The sequence below is a fragment of the Epinephelus lanceolatus genome, chromosome 18 (genome assembly GCF_041903045.1).
Source record: "Epinephelus lanceolatus isolate andai-2023 chromosome 18, ASM4190304v1, whole genome shotgun sequence".
NCBI lineage: Eukaryota > Metazoa > Chordata > Actinopteri > Perciformes > Serranidae > Epinephelus > Epinephelus lanceolatus.
The window spans coordinates 9,635,368-9,660,643 of NC_135751.1; the positions used below are offsets into that span (position 1 = coordinate 9,635,368).

General features: G+C 39.7%; 2 protein-coding genes across 2 annotated transcripts; both read right to left on the bottom strand.

Moving 5' to 3' along the window:
• Positions 1 to 142: 142 nt before the first annotated feature.
• On the bottom strand, positions 143 to 11,914 carry maza (MYC-associated zinc finger protein a (purine-binding transcription factor)). Its single transcript, XM_033645724.2, has 8 exons — positions 10,911 to 11,914; positions 8,671 to 8,821; positions 7,762 to 8,165; positions 6,128 to 6,378; positions 5,623 to 5,686; positions 4,981 to 5,152; positions 3,372 to 3,833; positions 143 to 1,010 (listed from the first exon to the last, which is right to left on the bottom strand). The coding sequence occupies exons 1-7, from the start codon at positions 10,941 to 10,943 to the stop codon at positions 3,508 to 3,510; spliced, it is 1,401 nt and encodes a 466-aa protein (XP_033501615.1). The 5' UTR covers positions 10,944 to 11,914; the 3' UTR covers positions 143 to 1,010; positions 3,372 to 3,507.
• A 739-nt stretch (positions 11,915 to 12,653) lies between these two features.
• On the bottom strand, positions 12,654 to 24,437 carry cdipt (CDP-diacylglycerol--inositol 3-phosphatidyltransferase (phosphatidylinositol synthase)). The gene is made up of 6 exons (XM_033645858.2): positions 24,257 to 24,437; positions 23,198 to 23,332; positions 22,195 to 22,348; positions 17,872 to 17,953; positions 17,660 to 17,741; positions 12,654 to 17,303 (listed from the first exon to the last, which is right to left on the bottom strand). Exons 1-6 carry the CDS (start codon positions 24,297 to 24,299, stop codon positions 17,161 to 17,163), a joined length of 639 nt encoding a protein of 212 aa, XP_033501749.2. The 5' UTR covers positions 24,300 to 24,437; the 3' UTR covers positions 12,654 to 17,160.
• Between the last annotated feature and the right edge of the window lie 839 nt (positions 24,438 to 25,276).

The following is a 25,276-nucleotide window of genomic DNA, read 5'->3' on the forward strand; positions in this document are numbered from 1 at the left end:
GTACTTCAATGTGTACTTAAGTCCAGTACTTGAGTAAATGTACCTGGTTACATTCCACCACTGGCTTCAGGTGAACACCTGAGAAAATCTGGATAAAGTCCCCCAGACACTCATGAAGATCATTTCAACTTGAATCCACACATGCATTTTACTGCTTTTTTAATACAGTAGTAACGAGGCGCTATGCACTATGCATCAAGTACAATCAATATGCACAGCCACAGAAAAATGTGTCACCAAGGTAGCTACAAATTACATGGCAATTTACCTTTTTCAAGAATTACAAATCAGCATCCAGAGACAGAGCAAAGACCATATGAAGCAGAGAAGTTATGCACATTCAATGTTCATGGGGGAAATATACACAAACAACTATTAGTTTGCCTTTATCAGCTATATAAAAGTGTATATACATGATGGCCCATCTGAAACAGCTTATCTTGTGTCCTGTTAGGTTTCCCTGCTCTGAAGAATCTGACAAAGGCAAACTGGAGACTGTTTAGTAATAAATTAAGGGAGAAACTGAGATAAGTCATGTTGTGTCTTTAGGTCAATTTCCTCATTATAAATAAACACTAATATCATGGAATATAAATTATCTAAAAACATCAACAGCTTTACAAAATCATGACAGGCTGTGCAAGTTAGTTGACAATTCAAACAATGACATGATGGCAAATAGAAATAGCTAATTGCTAAGCCACATGAATAAAAATACACATTAATTTTCCTCCTTAATGAATGAGCGGAGGTTTTTCTTATCATTTTATCCACAGTCTCTTCCCTGGCTTGACTAATCTGATTTGCAAAGACACTGTACAGTTTGCAAAGTGTGTCTCTTAGTGTTGGTGGCAGGTCAGCTGTTTAACACTGCTGATGGAGCTGGAAACAAAAGGTCCGAAAGGGCCGCCATCCTCACAAAACCACAAGCAACGCTGAGGAGAAAAGACGACTTCCGTGGCAGCTTCTCCCAGTCTGAGTCCACTTCTGGCAGTCTGTTAAGAAATCATCTGAAAAGTAAAAACAAAGCAGTTCATGTAAGTTTCACACCTAACCATGCACATATTTATTTATAGACCATTACATCTTTTATTACAAAAGCAACTTACAGTTTTCCAGTGGTCTAAAAGGTAACAAGCTAGACTTCTGCATACTGTGGTGAAAGTATGATCACGCAGTGGTTTAGTGGTAATTGATGAGGTGGGTGTACTACTAGGTAGATAGAGGTTACTGATGAGGAAGTGGGCATACTCTCCTATATATTACAATGGCTTTTTAGCTGATAGGTGGGTATACTGTAACTGGATAGAAAAAGAAGTGGGTAGACATTAGTTGATTGTGCTGCAGAAGTGGTTTAAGGTTTACAAGACTGTTTGGATAGTTTCAATTAGGCTTAATCAGTTGAATTGTTTGGTTGGTTGCTATAATCCTTCCTCTTGTCCGTGCTAACTATGAGGGGATTTCTCTATGTCAGTAAACACTTAAACGACTGTAATAAGAGGACAAAATCCACAGTCATCGTTCTAAATTTCAGCAGAAGCTGTATGTAGACAAATCAAGTGGGTATTTTCAAGAAAAGGAAAAATACAAAAAGGAAATTTCATATGAAAAAGTCTAACTTCTAAAGATCCCTACTTTATTTGTCCAATTCAAGGCTGCAAACAACCAACATATTGCTCAACATGCACATGGCACGAATGTTGTTTCAAAATAGACTTCACAACATCCATTTATACAATGTACTTGATGAAAATGGCTGACAGCAGCCCTGCTGTAGATATCTTCAGTGTACGTATTGATTTACAGATCAGTGTCTATACCCCAACACCAGATGGATGTGTTGTACATGATCAGGTCATATCGTCCTTTAATTATAGTACCCAAATAACCGTGTTTACATTATTTCATTTACATTTCTTAATCAAAAGCCTGCTGCTGTGTAGTTGCTGTATTTCTGTTCTTTCATTCACTGGGACTAGAAAGTGGAGGTCACGGTGAGCAGAGGGTTTGCAGATATCTTTGTTAGATGTGCATTTTGAGACTTTTTTTCAACTTGCTTCATATTGTCTTTACTATTAATCTCCACTGATATCAGAAACTTATAGGCGGAAACGCAAGAAGTCCATCCTGACACATCCACTGTGATGGTGCTACACCAGCTATGTGCATATGGTGTGTTCCATTTGTAATCAGAAGTAAGAATTTCAGAGTGCCCAATAGGAAATTTCAATTGGAACGCCCCTGAAGTCAGATTTCCATCTTGGAAAGTCTGGGTAGCCTCACCAACCCAGACTAAGTAGGTATAACTGCAGCTGGAGCAGCTAAGTGACCCACCAGCTACATGACTCACCCACCATACCTACACACCAGTCTACGATCAGCCCCCTTCAGTTCTTGGCCCAGAGGCAGAAGTCCCAACGAAATTGTTAAGTTAGCGATTAGCTAGCTATGAAGTATTACGTTAAAAGAGAGGTGGTTAAGCTCAGGGTAAGGGTAATGGAAAGACTATGTCTCATTACTTAGGCTAATGCTAACTTAGCAATTAGCTGACGTTTGCTATGAAGTATTATGTTAAAGGAGAAGAGGTTAAGGTTAAGATAAGGGTAATGGGAAAGGTTATATCTCATTACTTATAAAATGAATCACATCTTCATGTATTTCGCTTAAAAAGTGGATTATTGCTACATTTGGTCTCATTTATTTAATATAGTGTAGCACTATAGCAGGGTTCAGATAATGTGTTTGATGTCATCCGCACTCTGACATCCAAGTGAAATGTAACACAGCAAAAGGCTCTGAAACTACACCTGATCCCGACACAACCATAAATCTCAGCAGTCTTTCCAAACCTGCATAATGTTTCAAGAGTACTCCCCAGATTTATCATTACATGACATTGTCGGATCCACGATGGATAGTTTAAAGGATCAGAATCAATGCAGCAGAACCAGAGATGTCGTCTTTTTTATTCCACACATTCTTCTTCCTAATCAAAACTGTGCCCCTACATTACCCACAATGCAACACTGACAATTGTGTGTCAGATTGTGGTGTGTTCTGCTGGCAGCAGCTATTGTAGTCTGGAGCCTCTAGCCTGCAGCAGTGATGAGCAGTGGGCTACAGAGGTCTCACTTCCTTCTAACTCCATACCTCCAGATATTTTTCATTTTCAAACTCGTAGTTTTTAGACCAACACTAACTCAAATGACATCATTTGAGGACATTGATCAGAATTCAATCAGACACTGAAGGCTTTATACAATATCTGGAAACATACACTGATGTGTAAAATCAAATGAGTTCTCATTTTAGAGCTTCATTTTAAATAAATAAAATGAAAAGGAACATGTTTATAGATTAATGACACACACCTGGATTGGATGTTGTCTTTCCTCTCCTCTCCTCCATGAGTCCGCGTATGCTTTTGCCTCCATTCAACCAGCTCCCCCCAACTCCATCCCCAGCCCCACCCGTCCCATCCCCAGCTCCCCCCCCTGCCCCAGCGTGCTAGCTGTGTGGCTGGGGAGCGATACTGGAGCAGTCAGTTACCAGCAGTCCCACTGTGCTAGCACTGGACACAGTAACAGCCACGCTGGTGGTGCCCACGGGGCCCGCGCTTGTCTGGTCGGGACCAGGGTCACCCTGGTTGGCGTGGGTGCCCATGTGGCCCTGAAGCTGTGTGGCCGTCTTGCACTGCACCCCGCACAGCTGGCAGAGCAGCACCCCGCCGGCCCCCGTCCCACCGAAGCCCCCCCTTGCCCCTCCGCTCTCCTTCCATTCCTGACCATGGTGCTTCTGAGCATGAACTCGCAGGTAGGTGAGGGTGGTGAAGCCTGGAAACATACAGACACTTCCTTAATATAGGATTGTTTTTAAAAAGTTATACTTGTTATTTTATTTCAGAAATATTGCAACGTACTATCAATTATTATTTTGCAATAATTTCACATTTTGCAGAACCACGTTTGATGATATCACTGTCAAACTGGCCAAGTATTGTGACACTCCTTGAGAAATCCTGTGATTTTGCTGGTTGAAAGTACATTTATTCAAGTACTTAAGCACAATTTGAGGTACTTTACTTGAGTACTTCCATTTTATTCTACTTTATAAAGTAGTATATCAAGTAATTAAAATCATCCTCACCTTAACCAGTTGCAACATTTAAATGATAAACATATTAATGCATCAATAATTACAATCCAATATTATTCTGAAATGAGTACTTTTACTTTTGGTTCTTTATTTGAATACTGACGCTACTACTTTTGTACTTTTACTTGAGTAAGATTTTGAATGAAGGACTTTTATTATAACAGAGTATTTCTACATTGTGGTGTTACTGTTTGTTACTGTGTGTTACAAATAAATGGTCTGAGTACTTCTTTCACTTCTGTGTAAATCCTACAACTGGTCAGAACAAAAATTAATAAATAAGTGAATACAGGAAACCTTCAGCTGTGTTGGATGTGTGCTAGTTTGTGCAAACCACAGTTGAGTCTTTCATTTGCAGCTCTTCATCTAACAGCTCACCCTGACTGTTTCTGCTGCACTATTGCCTCCTGCAGCATTTAAAACTGATCCACTGACCAAATAGTGCAGAGAAAGTCTATACCTTGTTATGGAGACCTGTCTTTATTTAAGATAGCACTGCTAATTAAGTTCTGCAAATTCTGCAATAACACATTCTCCTGTAGGTTCGCAGGTGGAATACTCTTAATATGAAGCAGCAGTTACAGGAGATGAACAAATCTCTGATACAGCTGAAAGTGATTAGTCAATGAAGGCTGATATCTGACAGTATGAACAGGAACACCAGCATGAAACTAAACTCACAACCACAGACGTTCACTTAGAAGTAATGAGAGCTGAACACAGAAACTTCTCTGCTTTTTCTTTAAAACAAGACACAGCCTTGATTGAATGAGTGAAAACTGCTGCAGCAGTATAACTTTTTTGGTGCCGTTTCCTGCGACTTACTGCGGTTGCAGAGGTGACAGGCGTGGTGCTGTGACTGGTTGTGGACTCTCATGTGGTCGGTGATGTACGCAGCAGACAGCAGCTTCCCACAGATGTGACACGGAACCTTCTCCTCGTGGCGGACCAGGTGAGCACGTAGACGATCTCGCGTGGCGAACGCTGATGTGCACGTCTGTGGGAAAACAAGAAGACGTGCACAGATACATGTAGTGAGCGTAGTAAGGGACACACACAGAAACACAGAGAAAAGCCAAAAACATCACGTGAGAACATAAATACATTTATTCATTCATTTTCTGTAACAGCTCATCCTGGTGCAGGTTCGCGGGGGAGCTGGAGCCTATCCCAGCTGTCATTTGGCAAAGGGTGGGGTGCACCCTGGACAGTTTGCCAGACTGTCACAGGCCTGACACATAGAGACAGACAACCATTCACACTCACATTCACACCTACGGGTTAATTTTTGAGTGACCCAATAACCTAATCTGCATTCTGACGGAAGAAGCCAGGAACCCAGAGAGAACCTGCACCATCATTATCTTATTCATCATCATCATCATCATCATGCAGTGTTTCAGGGTCTATATTATTCACTAACCTATATTGATTGAACTACTATAAACAGTCAGATGAAAATGTTACCGTGCACTTGAACGGTCTCTCTGTAGAGTGCACCTGTCGGACATGGCTGTTGAGGTGGTCCGGTCTGAAAAACACAAAACGAGTCATTACAAACTGCAAAATATTTTATCACCCCACTAGATTATACCTAACCATTGATAAATTTGTAATCTCCTGCCACCAAAGCTTGATTGGGTCCGGTCAGATTTCTGAGGGGACTTCTCCAAATGTTTGAATGGTCTTTGATGCAGTTAGGTTGTAGAACATCCTCTTTACAAATACACGTTATTTTGTATGAAGTGTTTGTTTTATATATGGATAACAAAACGTGTTAACACTTTATTTGGACAGTCCATCTACAGATAGTTTATAGAATATCTGTAACATATCATGTCGTGTCCTAGTTGGCAGGGTTTTGATGTGTTAAAAGAGATGTCAAATGTGATGTTTTATTATCTAAAGGTTGCGTCACACCAAAAAAAAAACCCTGCCCAAACTAAACGTCTCCTCTTATCAAAGTTTGTACCTAGAGAAGGCCTTGGCACAGTGAGGACAGACGTAGGGTTTCTCCACGCCGCCTTGGTGTGAGCGCACGTGGTAGCTCATCCTGTCTTTCCTCTTGAAGCGCTGCTGGCAGATGGGGCAGGAGTACGGCTTCTCGTCCGAGTGGGACAGGCGGTGGCGGTTGAGATGATAGACATCTCTGAAGGCCTTCCCACAGGCCTCACAGGCGTGGTTCTTCCTCACCTGGTTAGTGTTGGGATTGGGATTTGGATTCTGTAGAGCAGCAGAGGAGTTAAGAGGCTTTGTCACTATTTATCCTAATATAATAATGAGTTGACACAATGATATATACATACACATGATATATAAGAGAGGAAAACTACTGCTGGTAGAGTTAGAATATATTTGTCAGATGACATCAGTGAAATCTTTCTTCTTTCTAAACTTAAAACCTTTGTATATTATCTAACAGTTGCCTGAAACATGTAGCTGTTGCTTGGTCACCATTACAAAAGTGTGGTCAGACACATAACAATATGTGATGACAGACTGACTATGATCTACACCCTAAAATATATAAAACTGAAATGAATGTCATGATGTCCTGAGTTGATCAACAGACTTTTTTGATTAATTTTCGAGCCAGACATTTCCTCTGAGAATGACTGTCAAAGAGGACGTGTAGTTACGCTCTGTCAAAACACCAGCTTTATGATAAAAAAAAAAAAATTAAAAAAATTAAAAAAAAAGCTGCTGGCTACAAGTTTCAACTCATGACATGAGATGAAACATCAGTAAGTGAGAGATGTGAGCAGACACTTGGCTGTTTGTACAAAACATCACAGGAAACCATCAAATGAAACACATTTACTCATATTTAAGAAACTGGAACCAGAGAATATTTGGTATTTTTGCTTAAAAATGAATAATATGATAAATCAATTATTAAAATAGTCGCCAATGAATTTTCTGTCAGTCAGCTAATCAATTAATCGACTACTTATTGCAGCTCTTTTATGTACAACGTGACATGGATCAGGATCCAAACTTGCACTACTATCTGGCCAATGTGGTCACCACTAACAGTGGCGTATAGATTTTTTTTTCCTGGAATTGAGAAGGAGTAGGAAAGCATCAAAGTAAACTTGTGATACAAGTAATGCTTTCTTAATATTTCTATATTGATTTTTCTATTGATTTTTTCATTGTAATGCATGCCTATTGTATGCTAAAATGTAGAAATAAACAAACAGATAAATAATTCAAAGAAACTCTTCTACAGACCATCAGAAACCTGAGCTTGTCAAAGTCATACAGAGATGATGAATAACCAGGTCTAGGTTCCAAATCATTACTAAAATTATTATTAAATAAATAAGGATAAGATGTCTAACAGGGACACCTGTGCGATTAAACACTCAAGTGTTGTTCATTATGTGGTAGACACAATATTTTGAGTAAAGTTGGATGAGATTAAACAGAACAAAAAACAAAATGATAATTGGAGGACTGGTGGTGTGTCTGTGGACTTTGCAGGCAGATGCCGTTTGCAGAAATAAAAAACAGACCTGTCCTTTAATCCTGGTCCGCTACCCTCACTAACCTCCCTGCATACATATTAAACTCACTCACTGGCTCTTCTCCCAACGAACCCACCTGCTCCATGGACCCCACAACAACAACAGCTGCCTGGATGGGTTGAGGCGGTGCAGCCATGGTTACAGTTGCTGGGGCGATGGACACAGAGACCGGCTGGCTCTCTTGGTTGGCGAGCTGACCGGGCTGGGGGAGGGTCTCCGGGGCAGCAGCAGCGGCGTTGGGGGGAAGGGGAGGGGGAGGAGGCTGCGGGGGCAGGGTGAGGTGGAGGAGGGAGAGAGGGACCGTCTGTTTCTCCACCCGTCCTCCTTTCCCTCCATCCTCCTTCTCTCGGGCGGCTCGGTCTTTCATCTTGATGCCCGTGTGCACCGACTGGTGCCGCCGCAGGTTGTAGCTGTTCTTGAACTCCTTGTTGCATGTGGCACAGATGTGGGCTGGCCGGCTCGGCTTGGTGAGCGGTTTGACTGACAGACACAGAGGAGGGTCAAAATAACATATTTAGATTTTGAATTTTTACATTTCAATCAGGTTTGAAGATGTTATTTCTACAGTTAAAATACACCCCGTTTTTAATATGTACATATAGCAAGCACAGTCACTGTCTATAAAAGCTACAACATCCATATTGACATTTTAACCTTCAGCAACCCTCGATCATTATTGGACCACTACAGTGTAACTGGGCTCTGGATGTTAAGTTTGTCCGTTTTACTTTGGGCCCTCTGCAGTCTCCTCAGTGGTCAGACTGAACAGGTTTAAACTGTGATTTGTCAGTCCACAGTAGGTTCAGCTGATATTCATGATCCACTTCCAACAGTGCTAAACTTCAGATGTACCCTCTGTTTCTATTCTGCAGATTTAAACAGGAACCTGTCCCTGTTTAAATCTGCACACAGTTTAATGCCTAACTTCCAGTTTCTTGTTTGTGTGAAACAGTTTTAGACCCCCCCCACCCCCCCTCCTCCTCACCAGGTAGTGGCTCCTCACTCAAGGCGGCGGTGTCAACAGTGGACGGTGGAGTGACAATGTGCTCAGCTGGTGGACTCTGAGCTGAACCGGTGAGCTCCGGCAGCAGCTCAGACTGAAGAGGTGTCTCAGGTTGGCTCTGAGTCGATGGCGTCTACCAGAGATAAACAGGAAAACATGTTTTAATCCTCCGACACACAGTTAATCAGCCAGTCCTCACAGTTTTTAATCAGTTACGTTGGATCACAGCATGTTTTTGGTCTGTTGATCATATTCACCCCACCAGGTATTATATTGGAGAAAAAATGTAGTGACCCACTAACTGAAGGTCAGGATTAGATGTAATGGTAACTACTTTACTTAAGGTGACCCAGTTGGCTAAAGGTTTGGTGTTCTAGGTAAAAATCTACCAGAGACCTCTATTTATTAGTCCACTATTTGATTATTTAACTATTTTGAACATTAATTAATTCAATGTTTAAGCAGAAAAATAAAACCTTCTCTGTTTCCAGCTTCTTTTCTCTAATGTATATTTCTTGGATTATTTTTTCAGTCCAAATAGCACTATTTTCTTATGTTTTATTGACTTAAAAGTTAATCACTTTCTTGAGAAATTAATCTGCAGATCAATAATAAAACATTTTTTAGTTGCATCAACTCTGTCAATACCTAAATTGTGTACCTGTTTATACCTGCAGACACCGCAGTTTACATATGTATTTTCGTCTACCACAGTATTGTATTTTCGACTATTTTATTCTATTTGATCTATGTTGTATTTTACTCCTACAGTTTAATGTTGCACTATTTTATGTCTCATGTCTTGGATTTTCATTCTAATTGTGTGTTTTGTAACTTGGTGTTGTTGAAGGGAGCCTGAGATCTCAGACTTTCATTGCCAATGACTGCTTCTATGTAACTGATGTGCAAGACAAGACCTGACACTTAAATAAAAACCAAGAACAGATTACCAACCAGGCAAAGTGTGCAAAAGGACCCCAGACGTCCAGGGGCCCCAAAAAGGTCCAGGATGAGTCCCTGTCAACTAGTGTCACATACCTGAGCACAATTTATTTAAAATAGAAATCTGCAATACTATGACACACACCAGTTTTGTGTGTTTAGTGTGTGTTGAAAACAGTTTTAAGTAGTAACTAATTTCTTTCTACTGAACTACACCCCGCCAAACGCATCACCCCGCAGAAGCAGGTGGGCATCTACTTGTGGACGACTGGGTCATGCTCGTGACAGCGCGAGATGTAAACATTAATGGTGTGCCCCTTGGCTGAGCTGTAATGTTAGCTGGCTCTGTGGTGCTAGTGGTTGAGCTGAGCTAGCAGTGAGTGCACGCCTCCTTCTGCGCAGTGACACAGTTGGCAGGTGTACTTTGGTAAGAAGAAAATAGTTCTTATATGATACTGCTCACAAGAAGGCCTGTGGATTATCTTGAGTCTTATCTTGGGTCATGATTTCTGGAAAGAGACATTGCTGTTGAGTTTTTCAAATGTACTTTTTTGGTGCTTTGAGCACCACAATTTGAGCACCATTTAGTTCTATTTTATTGGAGAGAAGGCAGACATTGCTATGGCTGATATCTCCAACAACCAGCAACTTACACTAAACAATCTAGGGTGATCAATAACAGTATAGGTAAGAGGTAAAATATGTATTTTTATATAACCTATTTTTAATTTTGTGGTGAACTGTCCCTTTAAGTAAAGGTAGCATTACCTCAGTTAAGAAGTACTTTGTTGCAAGTTAAAGTAATGTGTTAATTTTAACTTCCTTATACTGCTGGGTAGCTTAACCTATAATAACACATTATATTTTATTTTTTGTATCACTAATCTGTAAACCTAAGTTATCAAATAAATGCAGTGGAGTAAGAAGTACAATATGTACTTCTGTGATGAAGTTGAATAGAATTATAAAGTAGCATGAAATGGAAATACCCAAGTGAAGCACAGTTACCTCAAAATTGTCCTTGAGTACAGTACTTGAGTAAATGTACTTAGTTACTCTCCATCACTGGACAGGGAACATGTCTGTGTGTTTACATGTGATCCAACCTGCCAGCTGGGGAGGACCAACCCAAAAGCCAGCTTTACCCTGACCCCTCTGTGACCTCCCCCTCCCTCTGTAACCCCATACAGAAATGTCAAACAACCCCCTCCTCCTCCTCTTCTCCCCTCCCCAAAAACATCCAAAACCACAAAGCAGCTCCAGCATCAAATAAGACTTACCTGAAAAAGGAAATTACTCCAGGAGGTATCCATCCTGAACACTGCAGCCGGGGTCTAACAGCTAAGCAGCCCGGGAGCAAAGAGGGGAGGGAGGAGGGGAACGGAGCCGAGGAAGAAACGCTCCAACTGCTGCTATGAAAACAAAATCTGAGGCCTTTATCTCTTCTCTTCCTGTCCAGGTTAATTAATGGAAAATATATAATGACAGCGTACGATATTTAGCTTAAGTCGGCTAACACTTATTAGTCATTCGGCTGCTATGAGTAATGAATTAATATGGCAATCTTTTGGCATTAAACAGGCACTGACAAGATGCTTTTTGTAAATGCGACAAAATGGTTCATGCTTGCTTTAATGGTGCATTTTTTAATATCATTTGCTTATGTCTACTGTAATGAAAAAATGGTGAATTGCATGCAAAATAGAGAGTATTTTATACAGAAGAGGATGTAGTGCTAATCATAGCAGCTGTTCAGGAGTCATTTATTTTGCGATAGCTCCAGGAAAAAAAAGGCCGCAGCGTCGGGTCCCAAGCCTCGGCGTTGCGTACAGCTCGTCCCCTAACTAGAGAGCTCCTGGTCGGCCGCGGTCCATGGCTCCGCCTCGGTGTTTCAATCGACAGGATGACATCTTTCTCTTTTTTTCAAACTCTCTCTCCGCCCTCCCTCCCTCTCGGTCTTTCTTCCTTTTCTTTTTTTAATCTCTCCTTCACCCCCTCTGTCCCTCTCCGCTTTAAAGGGAAAGTATTTTGTGTATGCACCCTCCTCGCGGACCCCGTCTCGTCTCGTGCCGTCCCTCGCCCCCGCCACCACCGCCGCCACTTCACGGGTAGGCCGACAAATAATGAAATCCGACATTTATACGTATCAGCTCGGCCTGTTCATTACCCCCGCTTCGATTTCGCGTAAAGTAAAAAATATCCACCGGTGCATCTAAATAAAAAAAAAAACAAAAAAACACGCCCGGTCACCGGGACGTCTCTTAGCTAAAATGGTGTCGGGTTAAGCTAAAACAAGGCTTTATCCTTGGAGCATCTTAAAGGTAACGATGCGCGCAAGTGCAACAGCTGGATTCAATCCACATGACGTCCATTGAGTGGGGCTACACCAAACTCCATTCAAAAAATCCTAAAGTTCATGCACCCTTGCTTTAAGTTCATAATAGTAATGTAATAAGCACAACCATCGATTTTTTTCTATTCTGTAAGAGGCACTCGTAAATTCGGCATATATCCAACACACCAAGAACTGTTTAATTACTGAAAAAATATCAAGTCTTAATGTTATTTTTCAATAAAAGTAGGCCTACACTGTGCTCTACAGTTTCACTGTGCTGTATTAGACTTTGCCTCGCAAGGAATTGAAGTAATGCAAACAGGGCCTTATTTGCAATACTGCATTTCCCCCACACATTTATGATAATTCACCTGTAAACTATAATTTATTTCTGTTTTTATGTCCTTTATTTAAAATACATCGTCCTACTATTCAACTGCGTGTTTCACTCAGAAAACCTAATTAAAAAGAGTTGCAAAAAAGTGCACTGTGCTTAAAAGGGGGATAGGGCAGACTTAAGTAAAAGGGGTGTACTTTTGAGCTAAATTATTCTATTAACTTATTAATGTAACAAGAATGACTTTTAACAATATTGAAGGTAAATTAAATATGAATGTAAAATTAAATTAAATATGAACGTAAGCAGCACACGAAACTGGAAGGGGAAAAAACAAACAAACAAACAATCTGGTTTCCATCGTCTTTATTTTACAGTAAATTCAAACCACCTGTGCTCCAAACAAAATAACCATCAAATATTCTAATTACTACATTTGACGTAATTTAAATCTTTAAATATAGTATTAAACTTAGCTTTACTTCGTCGATATACATTTCTGTTCTAGAATAATACATTCTGGGAAATGAGTTCCATCAAAAAACAAATATTGATATTTAAACACTTTTAAACACACACACACGCACAGCCACACCCACACGTTCTGCATTGAAACATGGCTTTACAGAGGTCTATAAGCAGCACATACATACAGTCAGTGGCTTTAAAATGTACAAACCATAATACTTGGTGCTCCTCACGCCATATATAACCATTGACCTGCATCACTTTCTAACTGTTTCTAAGTCAAAAGCAAACACATCTCTTCTACCATAAAAACATGTCTCAAAACATCACATAATTGTCAAATAAGCACAAACTGATCAACTTCCCTCTACTGCGACAATCACCATTTAATCGACACCAAAATATCAGCAGGAATCTCCAGAAAATCAAAAGAAAAGCAATAACGAGTGGCTCGGAAGTTTTCTCTTTAACATGAACAAAAGGGTGTCGTCTGCATCAAGTGAATAAAACTTCAGTGTTTTGGTCTGTCAGAGTTCCAGGACACAACTTCATCTTTATATATGTTAAAAAAAAAAAAAAAAATAATAATAATAACAATAAATGCTAAATAATTTGGGAATAAAGGTCGTTTTTCTCGTGAGTCACAGTTTTTATGCTTACAGCTGCCATTTCCTCCACAAACTTAAGAACACATTGTTTGAATGTAGAAGCAGCTCAAGTACCACTTTCTTTTAAGTCACACTTTATCAGCAAGAGTCTATCTGTCAAACTAATGGCCTTACTGCTGGTTAATAAATCTTTTACAAATTTTTTTTTCTTGCTCCTCAGCTCATCAGGTACACCCTAGACCCTCATCTGTTATTGATGACTTTAGAGCTGCAGCTTTCCATTATTTTCTCAATTCATCATTTGGTCCCTAAAACGTCAAAAAACAGTAAAAGAAAATGTCCAACACAGTTTCCAATAGCTGAAATTGACATATTTAAATGTCTTATTTTGGCTGAACAACGTCCAAAACCCACAGATATTAAATGTAATATCATAGGAGACAACCAGAACCATCAAATATTCACTTATGAGAAGGAACCTATGAGTTTTTGTCATTTCTGCTTACAATAATGCTCAAAAATAGCTGCAGAAACATTTCTACATGCAGATATAACCAGCAAATGGTATTTCTCACAAACTGTCAATCCAAATGTTGTGTATTAGTCATTTATAACCAATCCATAAAGCATTATTTAAAGATTTATTCACCGTTAATAAAGCCATAGAGGCTGGCTTAGTGTGTGGTACTGCAGTTACAATGGATGTCAGATGATGTGATACAATGATTGTTATCATACTGGTTGTTCTGGTTTCCAATATTTCAAATATATATATATATATATATATATATATATATATATATATATATATATATATATATCAGTAATATGTTTTAGCTTCTTTTGATTTCACATGTTATATATTTCATTTGACTATCATTTTTCAAAATGATACATTTCTTAATAAACATATTTTATAGTCGCTTTAGCCTGATTGTCTTTTTCATATTCAAACTTCCAGATGTTGCAGATGAGTAAAACCAAACTGGACAAAAGAGTGGCTGTAAAACATGAGCAGCTTCACATAAAATGACTCATGATCTAAATGTGGTATAGGAGCACCAGAACTTCACTGTGGTTGCTGTCTCTGGCCTCTACAGATTCATTTCTCAAACAACCAGTGTGAATATTAAACTCCACGTCTTTGCCTGCTTAACAACTTTCATGATTATCAGAATTCAAGGTAATGAAAATGCTACAAAGAGCCACCTGCTGAGGCATGTTAAGACATCATTGAAAGAAAAAAGGAGTTAGGATCATGAAGGTGTGTAACAGTTGTAACATTTCTAGTTTGTGCTTCTTATGTATCATCATTACATCCTTGTCACAGAGTTAAAGATGAGTCCCTCTAAAACATAAAACCCACAAGGTTGTTTAAAGGGGACCCATTATACCTTCTCTTATTTTCTGTCATATCTATAATGTCACAGTGTCCGATGTTCACACTGAACGTGGCCAAAGCTTCAAATGTTGAGGTAAATTAATGTAAAAGTAATCTTTGTAAGAATGGTCTCAGACCATTAAGAATACTCTGTTTCTTAAGTTTTTCTTCTACTTTTTTTTGGGGACAAGCTGACGCCAGCTCATGATGCATTTCTTTATATGGTCATCTGTTCTATGCACTAGTGATGCACGGGTCGACCCACAACCCTTGGGTTCTGTGGGCTGACCTGCGCGTTGGATAGTTTGGGTTAGAAAATATCGTTGGTTTCTCTTGAGTGGATCTTAAAGTGACAAAGCAGCAGTCTGAGTAAGTTATTAATAACTTACAGAAACACTGCAGCAGTCCACCTTTCACCTTCTCTTCCCCTCTCTCTGTCTCTCCCAATCACACACAGCAAGCAAGCGGCTTCATCATCAGCCCTGCTGCGCTCGAGTTTCTGTTATACGCTATTTGACCATATTAAATCTCTCCAGTCCAGTATAAATATTTCCCTCTAAGAATATGCAGGACTAACACTGTGTCCTAACAGCAAACAAGGCTCTCTTATGTTACATCATGTAAACAATCAAACAACTGTACCGATCAGCTGGGAGCTCATGTAAACAAACCATGTATGATATCAGCTGTGCTCTCGAGATCAAGTTGGAGACCTAACCACTTAAATGATGAGTGAGCACTTGCTGTCTACCTACTTTTGTACTTTATAAACAAAAAATGTTTTACACACATTTTACACTGTGATATTTACTGATATTGACACACAATACAACTAAAAGCAAGTTGGATATTATTTCCAGAACTTTCAGCTCTGGTTTTTGGGTTGGGTTCAGGTGATTTGCGAGGCAGGTGGGGCAAACTGGCTCTCATAATGGGTTGGGCTGATGCAGGGCTTTTAAACCCTGACCCGTGCATGATTACCAGGCACGCTACAGCAAGTGTTTCCAACACACTGCTACATGAGCTACATGCTAATGTCAGGGAAACATGGAATCCTGCTTGCTGATGTTGTTTATTTCTCACCGATTTCGGATCATACTCCTACTGGAAGATGTCTGGATGCAAAGATTTGGTTTAGAAGCTTTTATTGGTGATTGGTGCCGCTGTACTCCGTTACAGTCACCCCCGGCTCAATGATGGTACAGATAATGAAGACCTGGAAACACTGACCAATCAGAGCAGATTAGGCTCTTTTGGGAGGAGGGCTCAGGAGACAGGCACTAAAATGGAACATTTCAGATGGTGTTCCAGCACAGACAGTATGAGGAAAATAACCATTGACCATTAAAGCATGTAAACATGTTCTAGTAGAAACTCAAAATACAAGGATGAATCTGAAAATGAGCAGAATAGGTCCTCTTTAACAGCATTTCGTGCAGCTCTGAAGGTTTCTCCAGGATTTGTAAACACTCTTCAAATCATCTTCTGCTGCTCGATAAACAATATTTTTTAACATGTTTCTAAAGTTGGGACGAGGATTTTTCATCCAAAGCAAACATGATAGCTCCAGGGTTTCCTCGCACTAGATTGGCTGGCTGTTGCAAAATCAATATGAACTTTTAACTTCAACTCCACGGAGACTGATTTCAGCCTGGTGTCTGATCTGTAGCGCAGGAGGTGACTGAGTGAACGGTTTGTCTCAGACATTTTTAATTTCTTCTGACATTGTGACATGCTGCTCTAATTTAACACGGCAAAACAACACTACGATGTGATCATTTAATCAATCGCCTGCTGAGCTGGATCAGACAGATCCTCCTTATCAATCCTCCTTATTGATATTTGATAAAAATGGCATAATTTCTTCCGTCACTTTGAAAAACTCTGGGAAACCCTGAGCCAGAAAAGACAGATTGTCTAAATAAAACTAATTTTATGAGCTGAAACTGTGACTCAGATGTGAAAAAATTCATAAGAGGGACAAACTGAAAATACTGACTGCCCATTCATACATCCAGCTAGTACGGGGTGATGCTTATGAAAGTCTTCTTTTACAATATATGACTTTTGATATTGGGAGATCAATTTTGACACATAATTCTCACTGCATTTATTGCCATATCACCAAAGTGTCAAACCTGTCAACAGCGTATGTTTGTAAAATAAGTCAGAGAAAAATCAACTGTAGAAACTGTTGAACTCTTGTTTTCTTGTTTTGAGACACATCTAATTTGCAATATTTGGTCATAAACTTTCTGTCTTTCTGAAGTTGTCAGACAAACTGAAGTGATGTGTTTCACGCCGTATTTAAGTGCACAAAGTCTACTGTTAAACCCTTATAATAGTAATAAATAAAAACCAAGGTGGATTTGTTGCTGAGGCTCTCACTCACTCCTCTCTCTCACTGCGTCTTCCTCTTTGCCTCCCGCTCGGCTACGTCGAGGGCGGCCATGTTCTGGGAGGCGGTGACTAGGTGCACGAGGCTGATGCCGGTCTTCACCACGCAGATGATAAAGCACAGACCCTGCAGCCAGTAGAGCCATGCTGCAGCAGAGGGAACTGGATTAGGTTGTTTTCAGGGTGGAAAAGCCTCTGATGTGCTTGGTGAAAAATGACTTCAACCGACAAAATAGTTGCCAAATAATTTTCTGTCAACTGCCTAATTGATTAATGGACTGATCATTTAAGCTGTGCATGTATTAACTGTTTAGGAGTATAATTTATAACTAAACATCACATTTTATGAACTCTTCATATGCTATGTCTGCAAAAATCTTAAGCTGTTAAAGTAACTAAAGCTGTCAGATAAATGTAGTGAAACACAAGTAGAAAACTAAAGTACAAGTATTAAAACTGTACTGTACTTACTCATTAGATGTTAAGGAGAAGGAACATCTTACCTGCAGGTTCCTGGATGTGATGGAGAAGGTAGAGCAGACAGAAGAAGAGCTCGTTCCCAGCACACATCACAAACAGCACCGGCTGCAGGACACAAACACTCAGTCATTCTCTTTCATTTTAGAGTTACAGAGATTTAATGCATGATGCACAGTATCTGTGTGTGTGTGTGTGTGTGTGTGTGTGTGTGTGTGTGTGTGTGTGTACTCCTCACCTTGGATGTGTAGTAGATTCGGAGGATAGGGTTGCCAGAGAGGTCGATGGACTTGTGACTGGCCGATCTGTGTATTGTCGAGCTGAGAAATTTTAAATTAAAAGAAATTTTAGGCTGATTACAGTTATGTATTATGCGATTACAGCCTTCACATGCAGCCGTTGTAGCAAACATGCGCCTCCTTATAAATATAACTCCACATTGGCAGCAAGAGTTACCTCATATTCAGTAACTTACCTGGATGTAACTTCACTTCTGTAAGTACATGTGTAGCCCTGTGTCACTTTGTATAACAGATTACATGAAAGAATATAAACTGAGTTACTTTTGAGACTATAATTAAAACATGAAACCTTTGCTGAGAGGAAACCATGTCCACACACAAAAATTGGTGAATAAAATATATATATGTATATGACTTCAAAGGCTGTATCCTGTTTACCTTTATATACTGTTACTTACTGCTTTACTACCTCTTTACATCTCTGTATGTACTATATATATATATATATATATATATATATATACAGTACAGGCCAAAAGTTTGGACACACCTTCTCATTCAATGCGTTTTCTTTATTTTCATGACTATTTACATTGTAGATTCTCACTGAAGGCATCAAAACTATGAATGAACACATGTGGAGTTATGTACTTAACAAAAAAAGGTGAAATAACTGAAAACATGTTTTGTATTCTAGTTTCTTCAAATAGCCACCCTTTGCTCTGATTACTGCTTTGCACACTCTTGGCATTCTCTCGATGAGCTTCAAGAGGTAGTCACCTGAAATGGTTTCCACTTCACAGGTGTGCCTTATCAGGGTTAATTAGTGGAATTTCTTGCTTTATCAATGGGGTTGGGACCATCAGTTGTGTTGTGCAGAAGTCAGGTTAATACACAGCCGACAGCCCTATTGGACAACTGTTAAAATTCATATTATGGCAAGAACCAATCAGCTAACTAAAGAAAAACGAGTGGCCATCATTACTTTAAGAAATGAAGGTCAGTCAGTCCGGAAAATTGCAAAAACTTTAAATGTGTCCCCAAGTGGAGTCGCAAAAACCATCAAGCGCTACAACCAAACTGGCACACATGAGGACCGACCCAGGAAAGGAAGACCAAGAGTCACCTCTGCTTCTGAGGATAAGTTCATCCGAGTCACCAGCCTCAGAAATTGCAAGTTAACAGCAGCTCAGATCAGAGACCAGATGAATGCCACACAGAGTTCTAGCAGCAGACCCATCTCTAGAACAACTGTTAAGAGGAGACTGCGCCAATCAGGCCTTCATGGTCAAATAGCTGCTAGGAAACCACTGCTAAGGAGAGGCAACAAGCAAAAGAGATTTGTTTGGGCCAAGAAACACAAGGAATGGACATTAGACCAGTGGAAATCTGTGCTTTGGTCTGATGAGTCCAAATTTGAGATCTTTGGTTCCAACCGCCGTGTCTTTGTGAGACGCAGAAAAGGTGAACGGATGGATTCCACATGCCTGGTTCCCACTGTGAAGCATGGAGGAGGAGGTGTGATGGTGTGGGGGTATTTTGCTGGTGACACTGTTGGGGATTTATTCAAAATTGAAGGCACACTGAACCAGCATGGCTACCACAGCATCCTGCAGTGACATGCCATCCCATCCGGTTTGCGTTTAGTTGGACGATCATTTATTTTTCAACAGGACAATGACCCCAAACACACCTCCAGGCTGTGTAAGGGCTATTTGACCAAGAAGGAGAGTGATGGAGTGCTGCGGCAGATGACCTGGCCTCCACAGTCACCGGACCTGAACCCAATTGAGATGGTTTGGGGTGAGCTGGACCACAGAGTGAAGGCAAAGGGGCCAACAAGTGCTAAACACCTCTGGGAACTCCTTCAAGACTGTTGGAAAACCATTTCAGGTGACTACCTCTTGAAGCTCATGGAGAGAATGCCAAGAGTGTGCAAAGCAGTAATCAGAGCAAAGGGTGGCTATTTTGAAGAAACTAGAATATAAAACATGTTTTCAGTTATTTCACCTTTTTTTGGTTAAGTACATAACTCCACATGTGTTCATTCATAGTTTTGATGCCTTCAGTGAGAATCTACAATGTAAATAGTCATGAAAATAAAGAAAACGCATTGAATGAGAAGGTGTATCCAAACTTTTGGCCTGTACTGTATATTGTATTGTTGTTATATCCATATAACAAATAGACTGTGATTTATCTGCACAGCAGCAGATAATGTTCAACATTTTCAGGCAGACATCACTAGATCAAATGTCAGAGGCAGAATGGCAGACAGGCGTAACAGTGACCCTGACATGCATTTTCACTCCGGTGTTCACTTTGGACCCTATTTTTATGATGGACTTTTTTTGTGAGTATATGATAATAATTTAATGCAAGTACTCGAGTAAAGAAATCACTTAAAATTCCCATCCATAGTTCTGTGTGTGTAGCATGGAGGGGGCTACAACTACATTTCATTGTGTAATCCTGTACCGTATACTAGGGCTGAACGATATGGAGAAAATTTCATATCTCGATATTTATGCCAGATATCTCGATACCGATACGATACGATATGACTATGGGTTCAGTGAAAACTAAGCATTTTTTTAAAAAAAATTAAAAAAAAAAAAACGAGTCCGAACCATTTTCTGGAAGCCCTCTTTAGTGACTGAATACACGGGAATCATGTGTAGCAATATGGTACGTTATAGCATTTGTAATGTCTTTGTGCCTGCTGGATGTCGATTGGTATGGCATTATGCTACTGAATGCATCGGCAATCCGACCTTGCTTGGGCTTGACACAGGAGGACCCAGATGTCCCTGCCGTGTCTTTTAATGCAAGGCACTGTTCACACAGTCCTCGGTAGTGTTGTCACGGTACCAAAATTGGGACCCACGGTATGATACCAGTGAAAGTATCATGGTTCTGAGTAGTATCAGGATACCACAGCCAAAATGAGGCAGATGTGCCTTTTGTCATTTATAAAAAGATAAATCACTTTTCTATAATACATCAATGATATTTCAGTGGAATAAATTACTAATTGACTTGTTCATACTTCAAAAACAGCATCAATCAGTGATGAACATAGGGGGGATCAAAATAAAATAAATAAATAAAATAAAAATCAACCAGCCACCCTCCTCCCCTGACAAGTAAAGAACAGTCCCTAAAGTGCGGTGAGGTTTGTGGAAATGTTAACGGCTCGTTTCTCCTCTGACACGTCACATATCTGTGTGCCACTACGGCTCGGCTGTTCCGGTACTACTGGGCAGTCATGACACCGACTTATTCACCTGGAGCCGGGCTTCTTGGTCGCCGGTAGCCTTGCGTCACCAGGCTCTTCACGTACGGCGAAACGCCGGTAAACCACATTATCTTGCGGCGGCCATAGCGCTCCGCCGTATTCCTGTCTGTGACCCCCGTTCAACCCACAACCTGTAAGTTTCGCCTTTCGTGTCTGCTGCTGGTTGAAATCTGTACTCACACAGCGTGCTGAATGATTTAATTTGCTCAAACAAAACTATTTTTAGTCGCAAATGTGTTGTGTGTACTAGCAAGTTGCTAGCAGCAGCACGTCTCGTTCGCTCAATGGGATGTTTGTGATTGGCTGGCTTTGTTGTCGATCCAAGGCAAGCAGGAAATGAGGTTTGTGATTGGCTGGCCGTAGCTGTACATTTAGGGCAAGCGTAAAAAGGATGTTTGTGATTAGCTGAGCTGTACATACAGGTCAAGCTGGGGAAACTCATGGGGAAATTATATCGTCAATATCGTTGCCTTTTGGGATATTAATATCTTGCATGTTCATATCTCGGTATAGATACGATAACGATATATCGTTCAGCCCTACCGTATACTGACGATAGTCAAACCGCTGCAAGGGTCCTAAAGACAGAGGCATGTGATATGCTGTAAAGCCCTCTGAGGCAAATTGTGATTTGTGATATTGGGCTTTATAAATAAAATTGATGATGATGATAAATGATTTAAACCTCGTGCACAAAATAAATTGAATTTGCTCTGTTTTTCAATCCCAGATAAAGATTCAAAAAAGCCTGACACAAAGACTGCTCAGGTCGACACTTGTGACTCGACTTCCAGTGGCACCAGCTGTGCAGGTTAAACAGGTTCTGGCGTTACCTCAGAACACTGTCTACAGCTGAACACTGAACAGTTAATGTTCCAGCCCACAGACTAATGTAATGTTTAATCAGCATTAATATCATCTTGTTCCTCATCCACATGGCAGAGAATCTATTCTGCAAGCAACAGTCACCCTGAGGGTTAAATCCATGTGAGGACAGAGACTTGTCTTGATAATAGTGTACCTGTGCAGGTGCAGCCAGTGGCTGGCTATGTCCACACACATGCTGATCTGGAACAGGAAAGTGTAGGAGGGGTAGAGCAGGGACAGATTCACCAGCAGACACATGGTGGCACAGCGGTCAGTCAGCATGTCCATCATGGCTCCAAACTTAGTGGCTGAAAGAAAGCATCAGTAAATATAGAAAGTCAGGAGAATATGAAAAACCTCATCTGTTTATTCCTAGCTGGGGTTGAGACTTTAGTGGTGAATGTTAAACTGAAGATGCTGAAACTTTTTTATATTTTTCTCTGGTAAATAAAGACTTGTCTTTCAGCCTAACACAGATATACAAAGATGTAGGTTTGGTTTAAGAAGTGGAGCGGACACAATTATTAAAACATTAAGGAGAATATTGACTGTGTATAAAAATGTACATTAAATGATTTTTTTAATTTAAAAAAAAATGGCAAACCTGTTCTGTGCGTAAGTGCATTAGGAGCAACTTAAAACTGGAGTCAGATTCCTTGTATCTGTACACATACCTGGCCCCTTCAGTTCCTGAGATATGATCTTGAAGAATGCTGGAATGTGAAGCTGACCTTTGACCTTTTGGATCTATAATGTCATCACTTCATCATTTTATCCCACTAGGTAACGTTGTGAAATTTCGTCATATTTAGCATATGAATTCACGGCCAAAAATGTGTTCTGTGAGGTCACAGTGACCTTGACTTTTGACCACCAAATTCTAATCAGTTCATTGTTGAGTCCAAGTACTGTAGGTTTTTGTGCCAAATTTGAGGAAATTCCCTCAAGGACTTCTTGTGATATTGCATTTATGAGAATGAGACGCACACAAGGTCATGGTGACTTTGAATTCCCACCACCAAAATCAGTTCATCCTTGAGTCCAAATAAACGTTTGTACCAATTTTGAGTTAATTCCCTCAAGGCCTTCCAAGGCTGAGAGGTACATGTTCATCACTCCATTCCCAGTGGAAAATAATGATCCTCACAAATACGTACACTGATTGAGTGCCCGTGCAGCGTGGCCATCAAAAGCATCAAGCAGAGCACTGAGCAGGTAGCAGAAGACCGCGGGCCACGGACAGCAGGGCATCAGGTAGAAGGAAACCAGAGCCAACACAATGCGGCCGTAACCTGCAGGTAAAAAGAACAAGCTACATGTGGAGAAATGTGGACAAGTTTCTCTTGTCCAGAAACATTAAGCTTAACCTCGTTTGCTGGCCTGACTGGTACTGTGCAATTAACAATTTTGAGGTAGTCCTACTATACTTGGCTATTTTCATTTTCTAGTTCTACTTCACAATATCTTAGAGGGAAATATTGTACTTTCTACTGCATTTTAAAACTTAAGTTCCTCTGCAGATTTAGATTGTCAATACAAAATATAATAACCTAATAAATGATGATGCATTATTATAGTTAACCTACCACACAGTATAAAGTAGGTTAAAACAAAAATGTTCTCTCTACCTTTAGCAGCTGCAACAGTAAAGTGATGAACACTGATGATCAATGCATCAATACTAAAATGAAATTATAAAATACTTTAAGTTTAATTTCATGCTAATACTTATGTACTTTTACTCAAGTCATTTTTTGAATAAAGGGATTTTACTTGCATACATAAAGTCAATCAGACATTAATTACATTGAGTACGTTTATTAATCGGTATATCTTTATCAGTTACAGTAAGTGCTTCTATACTTTTATGAAGATTTAGAATTATTAGTTCGTTTATGAGCCTCTGAAAATAAATCGAAGTCTACATGTGACACCTAATCACAGTTTTTGAACTTGAGTTTAATCGAAGTGGGATTTCTCATTGTCAGACAATTAACGTTAGAGGCCTGATGAGCTGTAAGTGCTTTGAATTTCACAATATACGTGGCAAAAACTAGGGGGGGAGATAACGTTAGAACATTAAATAATCCAGATATATCAGTAGATAGATAACATTATGTTGTATCGGCACTTTTTTTCGTCTCACAGCAGCATCCATCCTGTATGTTGGCTAACTCTCAGCTAGCTACATGATGGAAAACACGATAGAAACTCACCAATTAAATTGGGAACGAAGACAAAAATATTTTCCTGCGTCATCTTCGATGTTCGGGTGGTTTGCTGTCGTCTTTTTGTTTCTGTTAGCTTCGTGTTTTAACTCGTATCTTACAGAGAAACTCACTCAAAGAGCGACAGTTGAATGTATGTTGAACGGTGACTTCCTCAGCGATGCTAAATGTCAAGTATCAGACCATATCACAACTTCCGGTTAATTTTCTAAATAAAAGTCTTAAAATGGCGTTGGAGATTTTAGACCTCAAACCTCAAATTAAAATATGTGAGGTATAATAAAAACAAAACGCCGCTGTGATGATTACTGTTGTTTATAACCCCCCTCACAATGTATTTTTCTTAATAATAATATATATAATATATAGTATATGTAGACTACATATTATACTGTACAGGAACTAACCATAGGCCTATATCATGTTATATTAGAATATATTGCTAAATCATATTAACATATTATTTTTACTATTATTAAAGTACACCTTACACTATATCGTATACTTCATAATATACAATACAGCACTATATCATACTATATTGTGTTATTATGTTATATTGTCTTACCTCATCCTATAGCTACTGTATTATGTTTCTGTTTTGCTATATTATTACAGACAACACTATGTATCATTACTTAATCACAGTAAGATACATATGATTGTGCTTTGCGCAGTTTACACTTTAACTTGTAACTTGCCGCCTCACCTCATCAATTTGTCTTTCATTGCTCTTGTAGCTATAGTTCCTATTTTTACTTTTACTCTTATACTAGTTGTATACCTCTTATTTTATTTCTTTTTTTTTTTTTACTTTCTCTATTAATCTGTACTCATTTCTGTCTTTGTGCTGCAAATAACACCTGAATTTTCCCTCTGGGGATAAAGAAAGAGTTATGTTATTTTAGAGCTGGAAAGTCAGTCAGTTAATCATTAGTTGATGAGGTGGACCTGTTTTGATTGTCAGCTAATATATGTCATTTTTTAAGCATGAATAATGAGCTTCTA